Here is a 21733-nt window from a genome sequence, read left to right as displayed (position 1 = left end):
CCAAGGAGGAAGCGCACTGACATTTATAACGAACACACGGACCGCACTTCCCACTTCAGATATGTTTGTGCGCGCTGCTGAGAACGGGCACGCGTCCAAGTGATGTAATTGGGCTTCCCACCGACAAACCCGATAAGCCCAAATAATTACCCGACCCGAATACCGGACAACAAACGAAAACAAAAACAAAAACCAAGTCGTAGAAGCTCTTCTCTGAGTTCTCTACGCAGATTTCATTCGCCAGAATCGCTCGTTCTCTGATCTTTCATTGACGCCCGGGATCTGAGAGAGCCCAGCCCCCGCCTGACTCACCCGACCAGCATCGACCCGGTGAGTGACTCAGTCCCGTCATTTACTCCGAGTCGCCGTCGCCAATTTCACCGCGCATTTCCAGAGAAATGGTTGATCCGGCGAATACTCCACTTGGCAGAATGTTATTGGAGGAGATCACTCCCGTCGTCATGGTCCTCCGTACGCCCCTCGTCGAAGAAGCTTGCCTCAAGAACGGCCTCACCTTTGTTCAAATGCTCAAGCCCTTCTGCGTCTTCAACAACATCGACGGTGAACGCCACGCTCTTATTTCTCACTTCTCTACTAATTTATGCACCTATTTATGTGTGTGTTAGGGTTTTCTGATGGTGGAATTTGGGTGGAAATTGAGATTTTTGTGTTTCGGTTTCGGTTCAGTGCCGGTGCGGACTGCGAGTGATCAACCCTACAGGCTTCAGAAGTTCGGGTTGCGGTTGTTTTATGAGTCGGATATTCGGCAACCAAACTTAGAGGTAATTTTTCGATTGTGCTGTTTTGTTGCTGTGAAAATGTGCGAATTAAATAAATTGGAGTTAGTTGAACTCAAGTTTTCTTGGCTGCTAATTTGACTAGTTGATATTGGTAGGCTACTAGGCTGGCACATATAAACATTTGACTTGATTTTTGAAAGCACGGACATTAACCGAGAGATGGGAAGGGGAAAAGGGAAAAAGGACTATACTTGTTAGATATTGAGTAGACAGAGTAAGCATTAAGAAGAAACTTAAGCTCAAGTTGAAACAATTACAAGTCCAACTTGTTAAATGTTAAATGTTCCTCGTTGGCTGGTTCAAACTCTTATGTACACTGTGCTGCTTTCCATCGTGGTATGTTCTCAGTAGCAAAGGGAGAAAAAAATGAGAAGAAGTATCGTATTGAAGTTTAGGTGGGTTTTGGCCCTTTTGGGTTTGAATATTATGTCTGTTTTGTATATGTAGTTTTATAGTTAAGGTTAATATCCTCTCGGATTCTCAACTGTCTGAGCCTGAGATATATTGTTTAACTTCACCTAGGTAGCAAAAGAGAGGTTGAAACAAGTCATAACCCAGGCTGCGGAGAAAGATCTTTCTGAATTGTGCTCGGACCTGCCTCAAATTGATAATGCATTATCCAGTAAGTATTATTCCTCGTATAGGCTATTCTGCTCTCAAGGGAGTTGTGCTGTGGCTAACTATTTTCTGTTATTCTTAATTTTAGATTTTGTGAAATTGATTGAGCAATTATCTTTCATAGGCTATTCTGTGCACCTGTGTTGTACAATTGAAATTGAAATGAATGCTTATTTTTACCCAGATCTGCATTTTTAACATTGATTATGGCTTTCCTTTGCAGTATCGGAATCTGAAGTTCAACCATCATGGTTTCAGTTTTTCAATAAAGAGCTTGTGCATACGGTGTCTTTTTCAGACCACGAAGCTTTTGATCATCCTGTGGCATGTAAGATGTTGAAACTTATAAAGTACCTTTGAAACTTGTAAAGTACCTATCTTTTGCCTATCTAGTTACAATTTAATGACAAAGCTCAAAAAGTCTGGTCCACGCTATCAGTCAGAGAATCGTAGTTCTCAAAATGCTACTTTTTCTTTTTGTGGTATTAATTGGTGGTCTGATGTAACTATCTTGTTGATTTTACTTGCAGGTCTCGTTGTAGTTTCTTCAAAGGATGATCAGCCCATCAACAGATTTGATGACCTCTTTAACTCGACCAAGTTGCCCTCCCTTCTTACTAATGGGGCAATGGACCCAAGGATTTTGAAGCATTATTTACTAGTGCATGATAATCAAGATGGACCTTTAGAGAAGTACGTACCTTTCTGGTCTTCTAATCATGTTAGAAAGTGAATGAAGAATCTGCATGGCCATAAAACTTTTATAGCTATTGGTCAGCAGTCTCAGAACTTAGCAAATTAATTTGTGTACACATTTGACTGAATTTAGTAAATATAGGGAGGTAAGGAACTAAGGGCTATTTTCATACCATCAAGGTACATGGAGTTGAAACAAGGTAAGCTAACATTGATAATCCAAATAGTCTTCTTAGTTCTCTTATAAACTATATTAGGATTATTGAGCTTCATAATCAAGGTGTTCAAGAGTGTTATGGTGGATATCAATGTTCAGATAAGGGTGTCCCTGATTTGGGTATGAGTTGCGAAGCTGGTGGGTGGCCTTGATTTATCTTAGGCACCCTTCGGGGTGTAATCCGTGCTTTCTGAAATTCGGGGATTATGAATTGTAAAATTCTGGGAATGTCCTTGTTTGCCTAGAGGTTATAACTCATGCTCATGCAGTCAGTCTTAAGTACTATTCCTACTAATTTCATGTCTATATTTAGACTCCCAAAGAGCGAACAAAATCCTAGAGATTTTCTACAGGAAAGGATGAAGATTTGAAACTTTTTTTTTTAATAATGATCAATTTCATTAACAAAAGAAGCAAACGGAGAGGGTGGTCTAACATACCAGCCTGAACACTCCTACCACAAGAAAGACCACAAACCCAAGCAAACAAAAACAAACAACAGCCTAGAGCCAAAAACAGCCAGACTAGCAAATAGCTGCCTTCCAATCTAGACAAAGGAAGGAAACTGATATTCCAGTGTGAACTCATTAGAAACAGAAGACCATTAGACTGATAGAAACTGAAATTTATTTGCTCCCCATAATCCTTGAAGATCCTTTCATTTCTCTGCATCCAAACAACCTAAACCACAGCATGAAACATACAGACAAACAATACCCCGGCTTTGATGAGGAAAGACAATTCTTTGGTATTACCCAAGAGATACCTTCTCCCTGAACAACATCAGCCATAAACTCAATGTCACAGGACAATGAAAAAAGGTGGTCGGTTGATTCAGAGGCAGATTTGCTTAAGATGCACCATTGAGGTAGCAAAGTAAAATTGGGGGGATGGAATAGGAGTAGATCTTGGTAGAAGTTTGTCTTGGGAGTCTTCTTCCCTCATTAATAATCGGTGTCATTAAATCAGTATGCTGCTTTCTCTTCAGTTGCTTGTTTGCCTCTTCAGTTCCCTCTACATCTGTTTATTGGCTCTTGACTTTTAGGTGTTACATGAATGTCGGAGAATTGTGAGTGTTCTTGATCTTCAGTTCCCTTTGCTTCATATGGAGTTAAAATGTGCTTGGTGTTTTTCATCTAAATCTTTTTTTTTTTTTTTCTAATCCTTGCTAGATACTCTGGGGTGTACATCATAGTCCAAAAAAGAAGACCACCTCATTGGTGCCTGTTTTGCTTTATAGATGCAAATTGTATTAGTCATTGCTTCCTGCATTGTCCTTTTATCACTCATATTTGGAGGAAGTTTCTTTAGGTGTTTAGTATTGTGATGCGCTGTCAAGAGATTGCTACTCCTTATTCGGGGAGTATCATTTTGGAGTTACTTCAAATGAAAGCTTGAACTTTGTGGTTATGTCATGTTTGGAAATTTTGTGAACTCATTGGATGGAATGATAAGAAACAATAGAGTCCTATCTTATAAACATAAATAAAAAATCAGAGTGAGGTCTCTTGAGTTCCTCTCTAGATTTGGTGTTGGAAAGAGGGGAGAGGGAAGTATTATATTGATTGTGGGCTTTTTGTTGTTGGACATTTTGTTTCTCTTTCCTTCTACTTGTTTCTTCTCTTATTTTCTTTTCAAACAATCTTGTAACTTTTCTGTTGGATGAGCTCTCTAAGAGAAATAGTAACTTTCGATAATCAAGGGTGACAACAATGGAAAATTGATATTGTTAAGTCTTATTATTTTTGCAGGGCAACTAAAATTTTAACTGAAATGAGGAGCACTTTTGGCTCTGACTGTCAATTACTATGCATTAATTCTTCTCAAGATGGTGTGGTTGAACATCAAGATTATCCCTGGGTGCTTTATGTAAGCTATTCTGAAGTACTCTGTTTTTACCTTGTTCTGCTTTGCTTTTCCGTAGGTAGATTGTCTGATGGTATTATTGTACAAAGTAATTAGATGCATTATAGCTGAGCCTCTATGCTTGTGTGTGTTATTGACAGAAATTTGAAGATTTACCTAGTCAACCGCTTCGCTGCTTCCTTAATATTAACGATTTTAATGAGGTAAAGTACTTTTTGTTGCTCATTATCTAATTTTCTTATAATCCTATGCTAGGTTGATAATTCAAATGTTTTGCTTACGTCAGAATTTTGACCATGATATCCAATTTGTACAAACTGGGACAGATAAGGGATCTTATGCAAGATTTATCAACTAAACACATTATTCCCTACATGGAGCAAAAAATACGTGCGCTTAATCAGCAGGTATGTAACTCGACAATATTACCTTTAGTTCTGTGAGTATTTTACTTTCTAGTGTACAATTGGTATATGTGTAATTAATTAGATTATGTCTGACTCTCTGGTTTTCAGGTTGCTGCAACAAGGAAAGGTTTTAGGAATCAAATAAAAAATCTATGGTGGAGAAAAGGAAAAGATGATGTGGTGGATTCTCCCAGTGGCCCTACGTATGCTGTACAATATATTTCATTTCATTATTATTTTGTTACTACGTGTTCTTTGTTATATCCTTTTATTCTACTAATGTGGAGTTTACATTCCTTGTTCTAGATATACCTTTAACTCCATTGAATCCCAAATTAGAGTTTTGGGTGATTATGCCTTCATGCTACGTGATTATGAACTTGCATTGTCAAATTATCGCCTAATATCCACAGATTACAAGCTTGACAAAGCCTGGAAACGCTATGCTGGCGTACAGGTGGGTTTAATGGCTTTTGGATTGTAACTTTTTCCCTAATTTTATATATTTCTTTTTTGGATTTTGATTTTACCCCTCTGCTTATGTATCCCTACATTCGATTTCTCTCCCTTGGCTAAAAGGTCTTTATTTTGTTGTGAGGGTTTCATGGTGTAACAAATCTCACTTATTTCATTTGTTCTTGCAGGAAATGATGGGGCTTGCGTATTTCATGTTAGACCAATCAAGAAAGGATGCAGAGTATTGCATGGAAAACGCATTTACTACCTATTTAGTATGTATATTTTTTAATTTTCCTGTTTCGTTTGAGATTAATATGTTTGCTAGCCGAAAGCCCTTGAGGAATAGGTATCACATGACCTTACCCAATGCCTCTCTCAATCTCAGGGATATGAGCTTTAGCTAAGATCATGTAGATACTAGTGAACCAAATTGTAGGTCTGTAGTCGATGACTTGAACAAATGGAGTTTTAGGAATCAAGCATATTTTAATAGCATTAGTGTTCATCACAAGCTCACTCTTAATACTCAAAATATTTTGTTAGATGATTAGTCTCTAGTCACAGCCCAACAATCCTGGGAAGCTGTCATGTAAAACCCACCAAACCAAAGGGATCTATCCTTCCACAGGCAAACAAAACTTTTCAAGTTTCATCTTCCAGTTAAAGGCCTTGCAACCAATATGCTGTCTCCTCATCAGTTTCATGCCAATCCAACCCATCCACCTAAAATCCAACTCCGACGTCCTACAATTCCATTTTTGCTCTCAATAGATTCTCAGGTTTGCATTTGCACGGATTGTTCTGCATTTTTTCTGGAACTTGACTGGCTAAATTGGCAAATTTTCTAGCCTGTTGACTTACGTTATAATATCCACTTGCAGCTCCCCCATATCTTTCCTGTTCTTCTTTCTGGTTGATTCTTCCTAATTTTATTTTATTGGTATCCAAGCAGAAAGTTGCACCATCTAGCCAGCAAAATGCAACTAGGTGTGGTCTTTGGTGGGTGGAGATGTTGAAGGCAAGATATCAGTATAAAGAGGCTGCAACTGTTTACTTCCGTGTTTGTACTGAGGTTATGCTCATTTTTCAATTTCATATGTTACGGGAACATTTTTTTACTCCTGGCCAGTTCTTTTTTTGGAGCTGCTACAGTCTGCTATAATGCTTGAGCAAGCGTCTTACTGCTAGCTTTTCTCTATAATCAGTTAGGAGGTCTTGTTTTCTCATTCCTGACTAATTCTTTGATAGGAGCCACTACATTCCGCTGTAATGCTTGAGCAAGCTTCTTATTGTTACTTGCTGTCTAGACCGCCTATGTTGCACAAATATGGATTTCATCTTGTTCTTTCTGGTGACCGTTACAAGAAATGTGATCAGGTAGCTATTCTTTAGTTTATTCAACTTAACTTGTTTAAATAAATGCTGCATCTTTTGAAAAAGATTTCTTGCCTTGTGTTCTTCAGGTCAAACATGCAATTCGCACATATAGAGGTGCCATGTCTGTGTATACAGGGACTACGTGGTGTCATATCAAAGACCATGTTCATTTCCATATTGGACAGTAAGTTTAGATGCAGCTTTATTTGGTATGTAGTTTTGCATGCCAACTTCTTGCGGACCAATCTATAGCATATTTCATACAATTTCTGTGATTCAGGTGGTATGCTCTTCTTGGGCTATATGATTTGGCTGTAAATCATGTGTTGGAGGTCCTGGCCTGTAGTCATCAGTCCAAGAAAACGCAGGAGTTATTCCTGAGAGACTTCCTTCAAATTGTTCAGGTCAGCACTAGTACTCTTTGTATTCTGTGCTTGATTGAGGAGAAGGAAAAAGTGTAAGGTCCTTAAAATAGTTTGTATTTGCTCTTTAGAAGGAAAAATTAACTTTCATTTCAGATCTCAAGGTATAATATTGTTTGGCTTGACCTTTTAAATTCATTAACCTGCATTCAGAATGAGTTTAATGCCATATTTTAAATTTTTTTGGTATTTTAAAACATGCATACACCACGTAGGGTGGACTAAAATGTTAGGTGATTCTACACCCCCAGAGTCTGCAAAGTTAAATATGATCCTGATAGGAAACAGAATAACTTCTCAGGCCCTGTAGACATCCACAGACCTGTTCAAATTGGAACGGAAGTTTTAGCAACTTCTGTAGCAAAAATTAGTAGACTTCTGTCCTATTTATCACTCTTTTATGGTTTGCGCTTTTTGCTTACGTTATGTTTCTTAGATTAAACAGATTAAATTTCTTAAAATATTTTAAGCAATTGAAATGAGATCAACATAGTCCTTCAACTAGGTTTTACTAAAAACTAACTGAGCTTTCCTCCTCGATTATATAGAAAGCAGGGAAAACATTTGAAGTATCAAAGCTTCAATTGCCAGAGATCAATATTTCATCTCTTAGGGTAATTTTTGAGGATCATCGGACTTATGCATCATCTGCAGCTGTAAGTTATATTTCCTTTCTATCTTATAAATGTTCTATTCAATGCTCCCCCTTTTCTCTCTATTTCCTTATTTTTCAATGATTTCTTCCATGTAATTTCATTATTTCTCTCCCATTTGATGAAGCTATTAGGAGGCTGGTGAGTTTACTTGTAGAATATGAGGATGATGTTCTTATTGTATATAAGGGTTGTACCTCCCTTATGAAAAATATATGGATGTTGCTGTTTCGGTGATTTTGGTACAGCAGTGGAACACAAATAGATGGAAATATGCCAGCTCTTGTAAACCTCTAGGGGCTTTGCATTGTTAATGCATATATTCCCAAGGTGCATAAAGTCTTTGAACGAGGTTACAAATTGTAGTGTAGGGATTGCCACAACGTACAACAAACAAAACTGCCTGAATAAGTCTTTTGACATGCTTGACTCTTTTAGTTTTCCTATGCTGCTGCTGGAGTTCTGCTTTTGCAGAACCATGTACAACATATCAATGAATGTATTGTGACACACACACACAACATGATTGGGAAAAATGAAGGTTTACAAATTGATTGTTTATTCTTATGGACACATATTCTGCTTTGTAGCCTTACTAAATTGTGGACTGAATTTTTGCGAACTTCAAGAAAAGAATCTTGAGAGTGTTGTATAGGAATTTCTAAATGTGGTACACGTAGTATGATGTACTAATGAGCATGAATTACTTATGAAAACTCACGTAATTTGTGCTTTGATCATAGGCGCAGAAAATGTGATCATACTTATTCCTTTCATCTATATGTGATGCTGATGAGAAGCCTTCCTTTCTCATGGACTTTCTTGAATGACTCTTTAAGGTTTTTAGACCATGGCTTGTAATTGCTAGTGTTGTGTTACAAACATTCCAGGCAAATGTCAAGGAAAGAATATGGGTCTCCTTAGAGGAGGAAATGATTCCAAATTTGTCTACTGCTAGAACTAATTGGTTGGAGTTACAATCAAAGCTTATCCCAAAGAAGTACAAAGATTCAAATGTTTGTGTTGCAGGAGGTATGAACACGATCAATATATAAAGTTGCATGATTTGTACTTTATATATTAAATTGCATCCTTCTAAGGATTAATGCACATTCTTCTTGCCATTGATATTGAAGAAAGAAGATATTGTAGGGTTATTTTACGCTTTGTTGACATTTCTTGATATTTTGTTCTTTATTACCATATGCAGAAGCTGTCAGGGTTGATATCGAATTCAAAAACCCATTGCAAATCCCCCTCCTCCTGTCTAGTGTTTCCCTAATATGCGAGCTTTCTGCAGGCTCTGATGAAATGAAATCTGGTAACTACCCCCCAACACACACAAACACAATTTAACTACTTTAAGTTGATTATTGGCGAGCACATGTCACAATCATTGGGTGGATCGGTTTGTGATGATGCAGATGCAAGTAGCTCATTGACGGAGATTCAGGATGGGGAATCTACTAATTTAATTCATAGGTGTGTATATGATTGTTTATAATTACTTTCAGTATTTTTAAGGCATTGGTGAGGCATTCAGAGCAATGCAACCCTAAACTGCATTGGGCGATGACTTTCAGCATCTTATTGCATTACTGGGCATGAGCTATTTTGTTGCTGAATTGATAGTTTATTTATTTATTTTTGAATACTTACTGGCCAAAGTTATCTTTTAATGACTCTGTAAGCTCTTAATCAAGACATCACTGAAAGTTTGAGGAGTTCGTAGAGAAATCTCATCTTCTCCTTTGGCAAGACTAGTATCAACCTGTAGTAATACTGTCTGTCATTGGTTTGGCTGACCGCATGCCTTTATATTGCACAACCGGTGGATTCTTTACTTATTTTATTTTAATATGAACCAGAACCAGTTGGGTTTGTAAAATGAGTTTTGGCTTTGCCAAGTTTGGGCCTTTTAGTAGGGCTTGTGCGCTTCCGTATTTCATGATTTTAATGGATATTAGGCTGTCCCATGGACTACTTAATAAGTCAGTGTATTTGGGGCTTAAACCATGACCAGTGTATATTTCTTGTTGTAGAGCTTTGTGTCCCAAAGGCTTACTCATAAATGCTTTGATAATTACGCTTTGGCTTTGAAAACATTCATTACTTGTCTATATCAGTATCCCTATTTCAGTTCTTATCATGTTTGCACCTGCTAAGGTGGATTTGTTTGCTTGACTTTTGCAGGGATGTGAACTTTGAGAGTTCTTTATTTTCTTTGTCTGGTGTTGATTTTTCATTAGCAGGAGGTGAAAAAATTGTGGTGAGTACTTCATTTGTGTTGTTAAAGTACTGCAGAATGAAGTGTTTTAGGATCCTCCATAAATGTAAAGTAATTAAGACCCTTTTCTCACATTTTTTCCTTTTGCAAAATTTTCAAATCACTGAGTACTATATATCTTTTGGTGTTTCTTAGTCTATTTTTTTTTTTGAGAAGAAACTATAACAGTTTATTAGAAAAGAAAAGTGTAATACACAGAAGTGGATAAGAAATCCACCAAGAACAGAACAAGAACAACTCTCCAGAGGATCAGATTACAATTAGGACAGAGAGTTTCTTAGTCTATGGAGTGAATTAATTTGCATCTACACGATCTGTGCATATGATAGAGAGTTGCTTGTGATTGAAACTAATAAAACTGGTTAGTTATACTACTAAAATTTAATATATGTTTTTATAATTCTCATTCTTAACTTGATTTGTAACTTTGTACTAAGAATAAAATAGAGCTGAGTTTTTAGCTAATATGATGCATGACTTCAATCACTGTCTTTTCTTCCTTTTTTTCTCAGTCCTCTACATTTTTATTTTTTCCTGTGTACTTCCTGTGCACATTGTGCCAACTTCAATTGTTTATTTATTTTGAAGACATTTTGAGATCTATTTTACATGTCTGGTTATTCTTTCTGCTTGAAAAATATAGTTAAATTGATTTCCCATAACACATTTTATAAACTATCTTTTTTACAAATTCATTATTATACTTCTCAAATTCTACTTATTGTCAGTTCCCGTTCCCTTCAGGTGCAACTAACGGTTACTCCTAGAATAGAAGGCATTTTACAGATTGTTGGTGTAAAGTGGAAGTTGTCAGGTTCTGTTGTTGGCTTCCATAAATTTGACACTAACCCCATGAAGAAGATAAGCAGAAAGCGAATACAGAAGGCTGAGCATCCTCATAGTGATAATTTAAAGTTTGTAGTTGTTAAGGTGTTTGCTCCCACCTCCTATTCTTTCCACCTCAAAATTCTTCAATGACTATGTTCGGGCATCCATTTCTTCTGACTATCTTCTTTCCTATGTCAGAGTGTACCCAAGCTTGAGGGTGTCATTCATCCACCACCTAAAAGGGCATATGCGGGAGATTTACGGCATCTTGTGTTGGAGTTAAAGAACAAATCTGAATTTGCTGTGAAGGTATGCTCAGTTGGACTCTATGTTCTAAATCTATAATCAGCTAGTTGGTTTATCTGTGTTGTTTTTGTGAAATTTTTGTTTGCTCTTCATTGTTTAGGACGCAGTCTAGGTAGTTGTCTTGAAATTTCTTTGATCACTTTGCCATGCAGGATTGTTGTACTAGATGCCATTGCATGAGCTAATGATTATACACCTTTATGTTAGGCAGGGGCTTACCATATTCTTACAATCTGTTTAATGTGCTTACATGTTATGGCCTGATATTCTTGCAGAATCTGAAAATAAGGATTAGTCATCCTAGATTCTTAAATCTTGGAAAGCGAGAAAGTTTGAACACCGAGTTTCCTGCTTGCTTAGAAAAGACAAATTCTGATCAGTCTGCTGAACATGCTAACCCTAATGACATTTCTCAGGCCCTGTTTCTAGAGGTCAGCATCCAATTTCTCCCGGTTTGTAATAATGAAGCTATAAATTTCCAGTTTCTGCTCTTAGTGTTTTATGTTGATCTCTTTCTATACTTCAGGACACAATTATTCAAGGGGAAACACCATTATTGTGGCCTCTTTGGTTTCGGGCAGCTGCTCCTGGGAACATTTCCTTGTACATAACTATATATTATGAGATGGGCGATACTTCAAGCACCATGAGATATCGCACTTTACGCATGCATTACAATTTGCAGGTGTGTGCATCAATGTCAATTATGAAAGTTTCTTGATTTGATTCACTTTTCTAAGAAGTATTTCATGGTTTTTTTTATTTTTTTTTTTTTTATGATTATAAATCAATGCAATCTTTTGAAATAGATGCTTATCTTCAAATATATTGATTACAATATATCAATGATGAACATTCATTTTCATAGGTATTGCCGTCATTGGATGTGTCATTCCTTATTAGTCCCTGTCCATCAAGATTGCAAGAGTTTCTTGTGCGCATGGATGTTGTCAACAAGACAAGCTCTGAAAGTTTTGAAATTCAACAGTTGTCATCTGTTGGGAACCAATGGGAAATCTCATTACTTCAACCTGTCGATGACATCATTCCTTCACAATCTTTGACCGCTCATCAAGCATTGTCATGTTTCTTCATGCTCAAGGTTCGTGAAGAAGCTGAAACTGTGGTCCCATCTTTTTTTACAGAATTTCATCCCCCCCATCCCCTTTCTCTATTCCCCTCCCCTCTCCTCGTTTCTTTCTAATGAATGAAATTAATTTTGGATTCAGAATCATGGCAAGTCATCAACTTCTGAAGATGAGAAATCTTCCCATTCCCGACTTCGGAGAACTGATTTGAGATTCAGTAATGGACCACTTTTTGATATAGCTAGCTCTCCCCTGGCAGATTTCCACCATTATGAAAGACTGCACCAGGAAATTTTACATAAGGTTGATATATTCTTGCTATATCATTTCGACAATCTTTTTTTGTTCATGACACTGTTTGGATTTGGTTTGACTCATAAATCACCATGTCTTGAAGGGGAACTAAAGTGTGCATCAGAACATGTACAAGTCATGACCCATTAGCTTATGCTTTTGTGCACTGTGGCTGCTTCTCAGCATTTTTTTCACACTGACCCTTTTCTTTTTGTATGGATTAGGGAGACACTAATCCAGTTGACTTCATATTGATTTCCCGGCCTTTGAAGAATGACATTAATCCTGAAGTTTCCGAGCCACCGCATCTTTATTCTCATCATGCATGTCACTGCAGGCAAGTTTTGTTTCAAAATGGATTTTTGCTCTCTTTAGCTAACTTTGTAGTTTCTTGTTTTAATTTATGTTACGCTGACTTCTATTATGGCGGTTAATCTACAGTACTGCAAGCCCAAGTCCTATATCATGGCTAGTGGACGGACCTCGAACCTTGTATCATAACTTCTCTGCTTCCTTTTGTGAAATAAATCTTAGCATGACAATCTACAACTCATCAGATGTCGTTTCATTTGTACGCATAAACACCTCAGACTCCAGTGCTAGTGATCATTCAGGCGATGCAACTCCAGTTCAACCTGCCACGTCTTCTGGCAACCAAGATGGATGGCATGACCTCTCACTGGCGACTGACATCAAAGTGACTTCCGATGCCTTTGGATCCCAGGTCAGTAAGTCAATTCCCTGTGGAGAGTGTCTCCCCATTTATTTGGTCCGGGTCAAGCTCAACTAGAGTCCAACTTGATCCTATGTCAAGAACTGAAATTCCTCTTCAAGTTTGTGTATTCTCTCCCGGGACACATGACCTGTCGAACTATGTTTTGCATTGGAACCTTTTACTTTCTAACGATCAAGAAAATCGGGATAGAGGGTCTTCCGGGACATGCCAGGGATATCCATATTACCTTACCGTACTCCAGTCAGATTGAAATTTTTCTTTCATTTTTACGTCCTCCATAACGATGGGTGTCCTATGTTTTGTATCTTCGGCCTGTAAATTATAATGTTCGCGATGTCTCTCTTTTGTTTTCGATTTTTTATTTTAGCACAGCAGGAACTATGAAAGGGTTAGGAAAGTTAGGAGATGAAATCAAATTGTTTTTCCATTTTGTTCTCTGAATAATTAGAGCAGTGAATGTTAGTTGGTGTACTCCGAAATTGTTATACATGGATGAATGTACCCCTTTTCATTAGACAAAAAAGGCCGTATCTCTTTATGTTTCGATTACAATTCTTAAGGAGATATACGTGATGGACGTCGAGGACGGTATCACACCCATGGTCGTGGGTCGAAGAAATCAAAGGAGAATTAAGAGATGGGGAAGCACGGTTGTGTAGAAAGAAAAATTGGTATGCAGAAATCATTTTTCGTTAGTGATCTCCCTAAACTTCTTCTCGTGTAGGAGTTGTGAAAACACGCGTGTAAAATGCCTGTGATAAGAACTGTGCCCGCGTGGGTGTATAAAGCCGACGAAGTAGTTTTATGCTGGGTGTGTCATTGGCGATTTCACAATCCAAAAACGCAATAACACCCGACCAAGGGCTGGTTTGGTATTGCTGTGCTTTGAAAAAAAGCTGCTGTGAGAATAAGTGGCTGTGCTGTGAAAATAAGCGGCTGTGAAATAAAGCCAGCAAAGTGTTTGGTAAACTTTTTTGTAAAAGTGCTTTTGGAAACAAAAAGCAGTATCATAGTGTTTGGTAAACTTTTTTGTAAAACAGCTGTGACTGTGTGAAATGACCAAAAAGGGTATATTACTAGATGTGCTATTAATTTAATTTTCTTAACAAATAAAAGTGAATTACTAAATATATTTTATTTTTAGAAGAAAAATATTTATAAACTTTATCTTAAATATTAATTAGTATGACAAACTACTTTAATAGAAATATTTTAGAGTGAATAGCTAGGATTCATTAGTACATGTTATAATATCGTGTGTTCAATTCTGATATAACTGAGCCAAGAAAAGAATTACTACATGAAAATTACAATCAGAACAGCTTCCATTACCTGTAGCAATTACATTACAACAAGGATTTCTACCTAACATAATCTCAAACTCACTGCATAGCCAGGTGGAATACAAAATTCCACAAAAAATAGGCAACCTAACTAGAACTAGAACTAATGATTGTCCTACAAAAATAGAACCTCGGGACAAAGCATTCACTGGGCAGCTCAGTCCTCACTAATGATTGTCCTACAAAATTAGAACCTCGGGACAAAGCATTCACTGGGCAGCTCAGTCCTCACAATACAAGTCCCACATGATGTCGGGAACAAAATTCGGTGAAGGTTAAGCCTCCTAGTACTCGCGTAGTTTGGTGAGCCAAATACAATACAGCAGCACAAAATGTTGGACTGTTCAACTGACAGCCTTTTAACGGTGTTTACTGCAATTTTCCTCCACAATTCTCTGAAACTCTTTTTGGCTGGTTGAAATGAGACGCTTGACCATGTCGTAAGTAGTGAGCCTAATGCTGCAGTTGAAAGAAGGAGATTTCATCAGCTAATACAGTACAAGGCTTGAAGCATCGATAGATCCCCAAGCATGGAACAATAACCAAAACTGCGCTTAGGAATGAGATCATTCGACGCATACTTTTAACATAATGCACGAGGAAAAAAATAGACAGGATGTGCATGGAACCTGCTGTTCGGTAAAGTTTTCAAAGCATTAGGCAAGAAACCCCTATATAAGCCTACAAGTCCATCACGCTCCACAATACCTGCACCAGCAACATCAACTCAGATCAATGACTTTGACTATGGACCTAAAAATGTAACTTCATTACAAACAGAGACGGAAGCGAAGAACAAGATAATAAAATTTTCTTATATACCATAACTTGAATCCCACACACACACACACACAAACCCGTTAATAGAGAGAACATGTGTGAAAATATTTAACACCATGCGTCACTTGTATCTCAGTGCCAGATGGTAAAAATATTTAACACTACCTGGAATGGCATCCAAAACCGACTTGTAAGGTGTGCCCTTCATTTGCATCTGTCTTCTCACAGTGTCCAAAGGATAACATGTGAGTGTGGCAAGGGAAGCTGATACCAAACCCGTTAATAGAGATGCTTCAGCTTTCTTTTGAAAATCCTCCGGTAGAGACTTCTTCACCCTGCAATCCAAAGACAACTATAACTAACATAGAATACATTATTGTATTATCCTTATTGTGACAAAGAATGAGGTACAAGTGGACTCACAAGTCAAAAATGCAAAAGTTCACAGCAATATACTCATTTTAAATGATACTTGTTTTAGGATTTTTTTATTTCTAAAGTTTGAAACTTGCAATTGTTACTCCTAGAACTACGCTCGAGACGGACATGGTAAAAGACTAAGATGAGATTACTCCAGGCCAACCTATTAATAGTAATAGCAGCCAGTGTACTAGCTTGATTAATCAAATAAACCAATTCAATTTGCCCCTAGCAGTCTATCGATGCTGCAGAATTTACATCTGAGTTAAAGAATAGATAGAGTCACAGAGCCTTTTGGAAATATAACTCATGAAAAAAAAAAATGAGAATGCAGTAATGCACACAAAATAACTTGGACAATGAACCAATAGCATGACCCAAAAAAAAAGAGAGGAGAGCTTGTCATTCTGATGTGAGACTTTTTCAATCACTTGGCAGAGATTAATTAAACCTCTTTAAGACTAGGAAACAAGATAAGTTGCTACTTTTAATTTATCCAGTAATTGGCTAAATGGACGAACAGGTCAGAGAAAGAAAGGTATAGGAAAGAGGTGCGCATTAAGAAGGAAGAAGGGAGAAGGTGAAGAGGGGGCAAAGTAAGATCTAAAATCTATACACGAGTCTATGCACTTATACTGTACAACTCTAAAGTATGTACTGACATCCATTTGAAAAACAGACAAAACAAAAATGGCCAAAAACTGCTGCAAAGTATCCTCAAAGGTTCTAAACTTCTAGCATTCCTTTCCCTCACAAGCACCACATAATACAGCTATACAAAGAGGAAAAGGGTCAAAACATATTTTTCCTAAACTATCAAAAGAAAACAGGACCAGAAATATTTCACTCTCAAATTATAAAAATAAAATGACCATCTTAATAAAGCTACATGAGAGTTCATTCAAACTGATCATATTGTCTCCAAACAAGTCCATCCTAACCTTTTTCTGTTTTGACACAAACAAATATTCCAATCCCCCATAATATCCCAGTAGAGAACTTTATGTTACAAAATGTCCACCCCCTCTCCCCTAAATTTGTCAAAGGGTCCTCCAGTTTCTTCCGAACCCAACCACCCAAAACACAGCCGTCACTCTACCTCTCCTTCTCTCATATGTCCTCAGCCAAAAAACTCACGCCCTTGACAAAATAAACTAGGACAAGATGTTGGAATTGCCCAACTCAATATTTTCCTTAAACAACCTTAACCATAATATAAAGCAATTAGGAAACAAAGAAAACAAACCAGAATTTTGGAGAATATAAACCCTCTGAAGCAGACCTTCTTCAAAGCAAATTAGCCCTTCTTCAAAGCAAATCAGAAGCAGACCTTCTTCAAAGCAAATTAGCCCTGACATATACCCAAATCAGAATCAGAAGCAGACCTTTTTTGTTTCCTCCACAAACCCTAATTTTTTCCCCAATTAATTTTTTCCCAATTAATTTTTTCCCCAATTAATTTTTTCCCAATTAATTTTTTCCACAAACCATATCACCCTTCCCCAATTAATTTTTCCCCACCCTCCATCCCCAATTGTTTTTCCCGACACCCATACCCTCATCCCTTTGCTCTTCCCACCCCTCTTTCCCTAATCTCCCCATCCCTAATTTGAAAAATCCAAACAAATAAATGAGAAGCTTACCTGGAGAAACCTGGAGAACGAGATCGGTAGTTTTTGGAACGACGGAACGAGAGAACGAGAGAACGAGAGAGAGCCTGAGGTTCGGGTTATGCGAGAGAGCTCTGAGGTGAAGAGCGAGAGCGTTTTGGTGAAGGGAAGGCGAGAGCGTTTTGGAGAAAGGGGAGAGCGTCGGTGAAGGAAAAGCCGAGGGCAGTTTTGGGTTATGGTATATTTCATTAAACCTGGACACTGTTCACCCGTGTGTGGGTGAAAATAAGCTGCTTTTGGAAGCTGCAAATTGCAGCTTCTTGTCATCTCTTGGTTTTGGGCTTTTTTTCACCCTCAACTTTGAAAAAAAGTTGATTTTCAAAGTTTACCAAACACCAAAAATTTTCATAGCTTTTTTTCATAGTAGCTTTTTTTTTAAGCACCTCAATCCCAAACAGGCCCCAAGTCTCATGTGTTATAACTCGCTTTCCAACTCGTTTACTCAATCTTTAAATTCCTAATTTTTCCTTTTTTCCTTCCCCTTAGTCCTTACGCGTAATTAGCCCAAGTGGCTACAAACAGAGGATTAAGGATTAAGTCTCTCTTGCTAACAAGATAGTTTTCAATGTGCCGGAAAACAACTCAATACACACGAAATGTCATACTACAAATGACCCATTGAAAAATATCTCTCCGGATTAAGGGTCAAGTCTCTCTCTCTCTATCTCTCTCATCCTCTTTCTCTCTCTAGATTACCAGGTGGCCCAATCATAAAAGAGACAGTTCACCTTCCAAGAAATCACCTCTTTCGTTTTTCGCACCAGTCCACCAGACCGCGTCCACATCCCCTTCTCTTCTTCTCACAGCTGAACAGTCCGAGTCCTCGTTGACTAAATCTACCCCCCACATTCCTCTTCAAACCCCCTCCCCAAAATTTCATATCTCCAATTCATTCCAAATTCCCAATTATTCTTATCGATTCCGATCGGATTTTGGTTTCGATTTCGATTTGAAAAACTCAAAGCTCGCAAAATCATGAACGATTTGTTCTCCGGCTCCTTCTCGCGGTTCCGGAGCGAGGAGCAGTCGCCGCGGCGCGATGATCACGTAATCGAGATGGGGTCGACGGCGGCGGCGGGGTCGGGCGCCGCGGGAGTCAACCTCGATAAGTTCTTCGCCGACGTCGAGTCCGTCAAGGACGAGCTCAAGGAGCTCGAGCGCGTGTACTTCAGCCTCCAGTCCTCCCACGAGCAGAGCAAGACGCTCCACAACGCCTCCGCCGTCAAGGACCTCCGATCCCGCATGGACGCTGACGTCACTCTCGCCCTGAAGAAGGCCAAGGTGCTGAAGGTCCGCCTCGAGGCGCTAGACCGATCCAACGCCGCGAACCGGAGCCTGCCGAACTGCGGGCCGGGGTCGTCGTCGGACCGGACGCGGATCTCCGTCGTCAACGGCCTGCGCAAGAAGCTCAAGGACTCCATGGACAGCTTCAACGCTCTGCGGCAAAAGATCTCGTCCGAGTACCGCGAGACCGTACAGCGGAGGTACTACACCGTCTCCGGCGAAAATCCCGACGAGAAAACGTTAGACCTTCTCATCTCCACCGGTAAGGGCAAATCCGTCATTCTAACATTTTAACTATCATTCGTCGCCATTTATTTTGCTGCTTAATGGAATTAAGTAAAGAGGGTTGTGACATTAGTCCCAAACTTTGACTAACCTATAGCTTTTACCTTAAAACTAAGCATTCATTAAAATTCGATTTAAATTTGACAAAATGTAGAGCATTGATCCTTATTTATAACTTTAGTCAGAATTTCCGTCAAAATTACGTGGATTTAGTATTTAAAACTTTAAAGTGCAACCATAATTCGAACTAGAATTTCCGTCAAAATTAAGCATGCAAAGCGAAAGTGCCTGAAGAATTATGTTACTCGATTTTGTTATTAGTGTCGCTTAATTGTGACGGAAATTCTTAGTGAATTGGCACGAAGGACCAAGGTTTCACATTTTGTGTGAATTCAAATACCAGTTTCAATCATTTTTAATTTAAAGACCAAAGCTCCAATTCGGTCGCAATTTAAAAACTAATCCTGCAATTGTAATGCTTCATGAACTATTTTTTTGGTTGAAAAAATAAATGCTTAATGAACCATTTGATTAATCAAATTGGGAATGAAATCTGCAGGAGAGAGCGAAACGTTTCTGCAGAAGGCAATACAGGAGCAAGGGAGGGGCCAAGTCCTTGACACGATTCAAGAGATCCAGGAGCGACACGACGCCGTAAAGGACATGGAAAGGAACCTGCAGGAGCTGCACCAGGTGTTCCTGGACATGGCCGTGCTGGTGCAGGCGCAGGGGGAGCAGATTGACGACATCGAAAACCACGTTATGAGAGCCAACTCGTTCGTCAACAGTGGCACCCAGCAGCTCACCAAGGCCAGGGCCTCCCAGAAGAACACCCGCAAGTGGACTTGCTTCGCCATTATTCTGCTGCTGGTTATTATTCTGATCGTGATCCTCAGCTTGAAGCCCTGGAATTGGGGTGGCGGTAGCAATAATAGCAATAATCCGACGCCCGCCGCGCCATCGCCGCCGCAGTAGGAGAGGAGAGAGTAAAGAGTATTGTGATTTGTTCATATTCCACATTCCTATTGTTTGTGTTAATTTTTGTGACATTTATTTATTTTTTATAGTAGGGGTTTCTTCATTTTATTTTGTTACGTTTGACCAGTTGATCAGAGTTGTGTTTGCTTACTCGTATCAAGTTTAAATCTCTTTCCGGTACTAAGATAGCTTAAAATATTGCTTTGTCTGAAAAAAATGAAAAAGAAAAATACAAGCTCTCGTATAGGTTCATTGCTTGCTTTGTAACCTTTTGTGTTCTTTTTAGCTATCGTATTCTGTTTATGGATTTTGTAAAGGGAAAAGCATCTCTCGGGATCCTAAGGATCATGTGATCATTTATCGTATATCATGCGGTTAGTTTTCATTAGGTACTATTTATATTTAATTTTAAATTTGAAATTTTGAAATGATTTCTGACCGCTGGATGTAAGATGAACGGTCATGATCACGAGGATCCTTTTCCTTTGTAAAGGTCAGTTTTAGAGTCAAACGTGTGGTGGGAAAAGTGGTTGGAAATTTAAAATACTTAAAAGTTAGAATGTAACCACTTAGTATTATAATTTAGTGATATTTCTCTTTACTTATAAGTGAGATGTCTTAGGTTCGATTCTTACCAAGTGAATTTGAACCACATTATTACTAGTCAATTATGAGACTTAGTCTACTCATTTAGCGTAGATAATATCGTTTGTTTAGAAGAAAAAAATGACACTTCACTAGACATTTAGACACAAAAGCTACATAATCACACATATTTGCATAGGTTGACATTTTCTAAATCTAGGGTTTTCAATTATTTTAAAGAACGAAGCGATTGAACTATCTTTACATGTTGTATACATGCTTTCATTTAACATAAATTTGGATATAATAATAAAAAAACTAGGGGTGTGAATCCACACACCCCATTTTACTTCTCACATATCTTTTTAATTTTTGGCCATCGGATTGGATGAATTGAAGAAGATCAATAGACAGAAATTATCAAAGAGTGTGTGAGAAGTAAAATGAAGTGTGTGGATAGCACATCCCCAAAACTAACAATTGGGGGAAAAAGGCCAAAAAAATAAGCATGAGTCCTTAATTTTCCGATGGAAAAATTTAGGAAGGCAACGACTTAGTGAAAGTTCCCACGCGCCCCGGGGGTTGGGGGGGGGGGGATCCAATGTAGTCTGAACTCTGAAATATAAGCGGTGAAGATTGAATTTCCCAAACTGAATTTTCACAATCATGTGATTCTAACTTAAAACTTTCACTTACAAGTAAAGAAAAATATCGCTCGACCGTAGTATTAAGTTACTATTCTTGTATCCTTTTGCATCCTCCATGCCAAAATAATGAGTGAGTTGTTAACTTGAAGGATGGACATTTCTGATCAATATTGGAGAGCCCTGGTGGTCAAGGGGGCAGATCAATTTTGACTCTAACTCGCTTACTTGAAGGATGGACATTAAACGTGGAAGTGTGCAACTGGCAATTATCACACGTATAAATGCTCTTTTTGTTCTTTTCTTTTTTTATTTTCTCCGTGGAATCTGAAAATTGAGATGAGTGATAACTATGTGGTACCAAATATTAATAAATATTGGATATCACAAATGGTTCTTAGGGGGGCATCAAGAAAATGACATAATTAAAATGTCACTTGGCATTACGGTCAAGTGGTATCTATCGTCATTGGTAAATGAAAAGTTTTAAGTTTAAATTTTGTAAATGGCGTATATTGTGCGCACCCGTTGTGTAAAAAAATGACTTAAGCTTGTAATTCTACTTTTGTGCTGTTTTTTTTGGGGTCAAAACTTAAGCTTAGCAATCGATGTCCTTTGTTACCTTTCATTTTGATTGGTAATCGCAAAATTACTGAAAGGAAGTTACGGTAATTAACCCCAAAGATCAAT

General features: G+C 38.2%; 3 protein-coding genes across 5 annotated transcripts; 2 read left to right on the top strand and 1 right to left on the bottom strand.

Moving 5' to 3' along the window:
- The first annotated feature begins 147 nt into the window (after positions 1–147).
- LOC103935216 (trafficking protein particle complex subunit 8-like) lies at positions 148–13525 on the top strand. Its single transcript, XM_009344979.3, is given in 29 exon segments — positions 148–561; positions 688–782; positions 1323–1422; positions 1642–1746; positions 1949–2111; positions 4083–4200; positions 4338–4400; positions 4524–4604; positions 4713–4807; positions 4911–5061; positions 5249–5335; positions 6016–6135; positions 6312–6440; positions 6527–6624; positions 6721–6844; positions 7411–7518; positions 8406–8547; positions 8726–8836; positions 8940–8997; positions 9709–9784; positions 10547–10732; positions 10829–10939; positions 11212–11367; positions 11463–11621; positions 11805–12038; positions 12166–12327; positions 12543–12655; positions 12760–13050; positions 13052–13525. Coding segments are annotated over 29 exon segments (3852 nt in total). The 5' UTR covers positions 148–398; the 3' UTR covers positions 13305–13525.
- A 772-nt stretch (positions 13526–14297) lies between these two features.
- On the bottom strand, positions 14298–17388 carry LOC103940574 (probable envelope ADP,ATP carrier protein, chloroplastic). 3 transcript variants are annotated; one of them, XR_007253228.1, is made up of 5 exons: positions 17241–17388; positions 16844–16948; positions 15343–15512; positions 15027–15105; positions 14298–14856 (listed from the first exon to the last, which is right to left on the bottom strand). XR_007253228.1 is itself a non-coding variant. In XM_048570552.1 (4 exons), exons 2-4 carry the CDS (start codon positions 15389–15391, stop codon positions 14757–14759), a joined length of 228 nt encoding a protein of 75 aa, XP_048426509.1. In that variant the 5' UTR covers positions 15392–15512; positions 16844–17038; the 3' UTR covers positions 14298–14756. The 3 variants fall into 3 exon arrangements, 2 of the variants coding, with proteins under 2 accessions (XP_048426509.1, XP_048426508.1); XM_048570552.1 differs by lacking the exon at positions 17241–17388 and having other exon boundaries at positions 16844–17038; XM_048570551.1 differs by lacking the exons at positions 16844–16948; positions 17241–17388 and adding an exon at positions 15601–15650.
- Positions 17389–18047: 659 nt separating this feature from the next.
- LOC103935224 (syntaxin-121-like) lies at positions 18048–19922 on the top strand. The gene is made up of 2 exons (XM_009344986.3): positions 18048–18813; positions 19396–19922. The coding sequence occupies exons 1-2, from the start codon at positions 18243–18245 to the stop codon at positions 19809–19811; spliced, it is 987 nt and encodes a 328-aa protein (XP_009343261.2). The 5' UTR covers positions 18048–18242; the 3' UTR covers positions 19812–19922.
- The last annotated feature ends 1811 nt before the right edge of the window (positions 19923–21733 follow it).

Source organism: the organism of the source record quoted next, unplaced genomic scaffold (genome assembly GCF_019419815.1).
Source record: "Pyrus x bretschneideri cultivar Hongxiangsu unplaced genomic scaffold, Pyrus_bretschneideri_v1 Contig53, whole genome shotgun sequence".
Taxonomy (NCBI): Eukaryota; Viridiplantae; Streptophyta; class Magnoliopsida; order Rosales; family Rosaceae; genus Pyrus; species Pyrus x bretschneideri.
Note: the sequence above shows the minus strand (reverse complement) of the source record. Positions and strands in the feature narration are given on the sequence as shown.

Bases quoted from the DNA above. Each gene is read 5' to 3' on its own strand.
- LOC103940574 (XM_048570552.1), bottom strand. From the start codon at position 15,391: ATGCAAATGAAGGGCACACCTTACAAGTCGGTTTTGGATGCCATTCCA. The intron at 15,106-15,342 runs GTAGTGTTAAAT...TTGCTGGTGCAG, and splicing joins GGTTTTGGATGCCATTCCAG to GTATTGTGGAGCGTGATGGA. The intron at 14,857-15,026 runs GTTCCATGCACA...TTTCAACTGCAG, and splicing joins AAAACTTTACCGAACAGCAG to CATTAGGCTCACTACTTACG.
- LOC103935224 (XM_009344986.3), top strand. From the start codon at position 18,243: ATGAACGATTTGTTCTCCGGCTCCTTCTCGCGGTTCCGGAGCGAGGAG. The intron at 18,814-19,395 runs GTAAGGGCAAAT...TGAAATCTGCAG, and splicing joins AGACCTTCTCATCTCCACCG to GAGAGAGCGAAACGTTTCTG.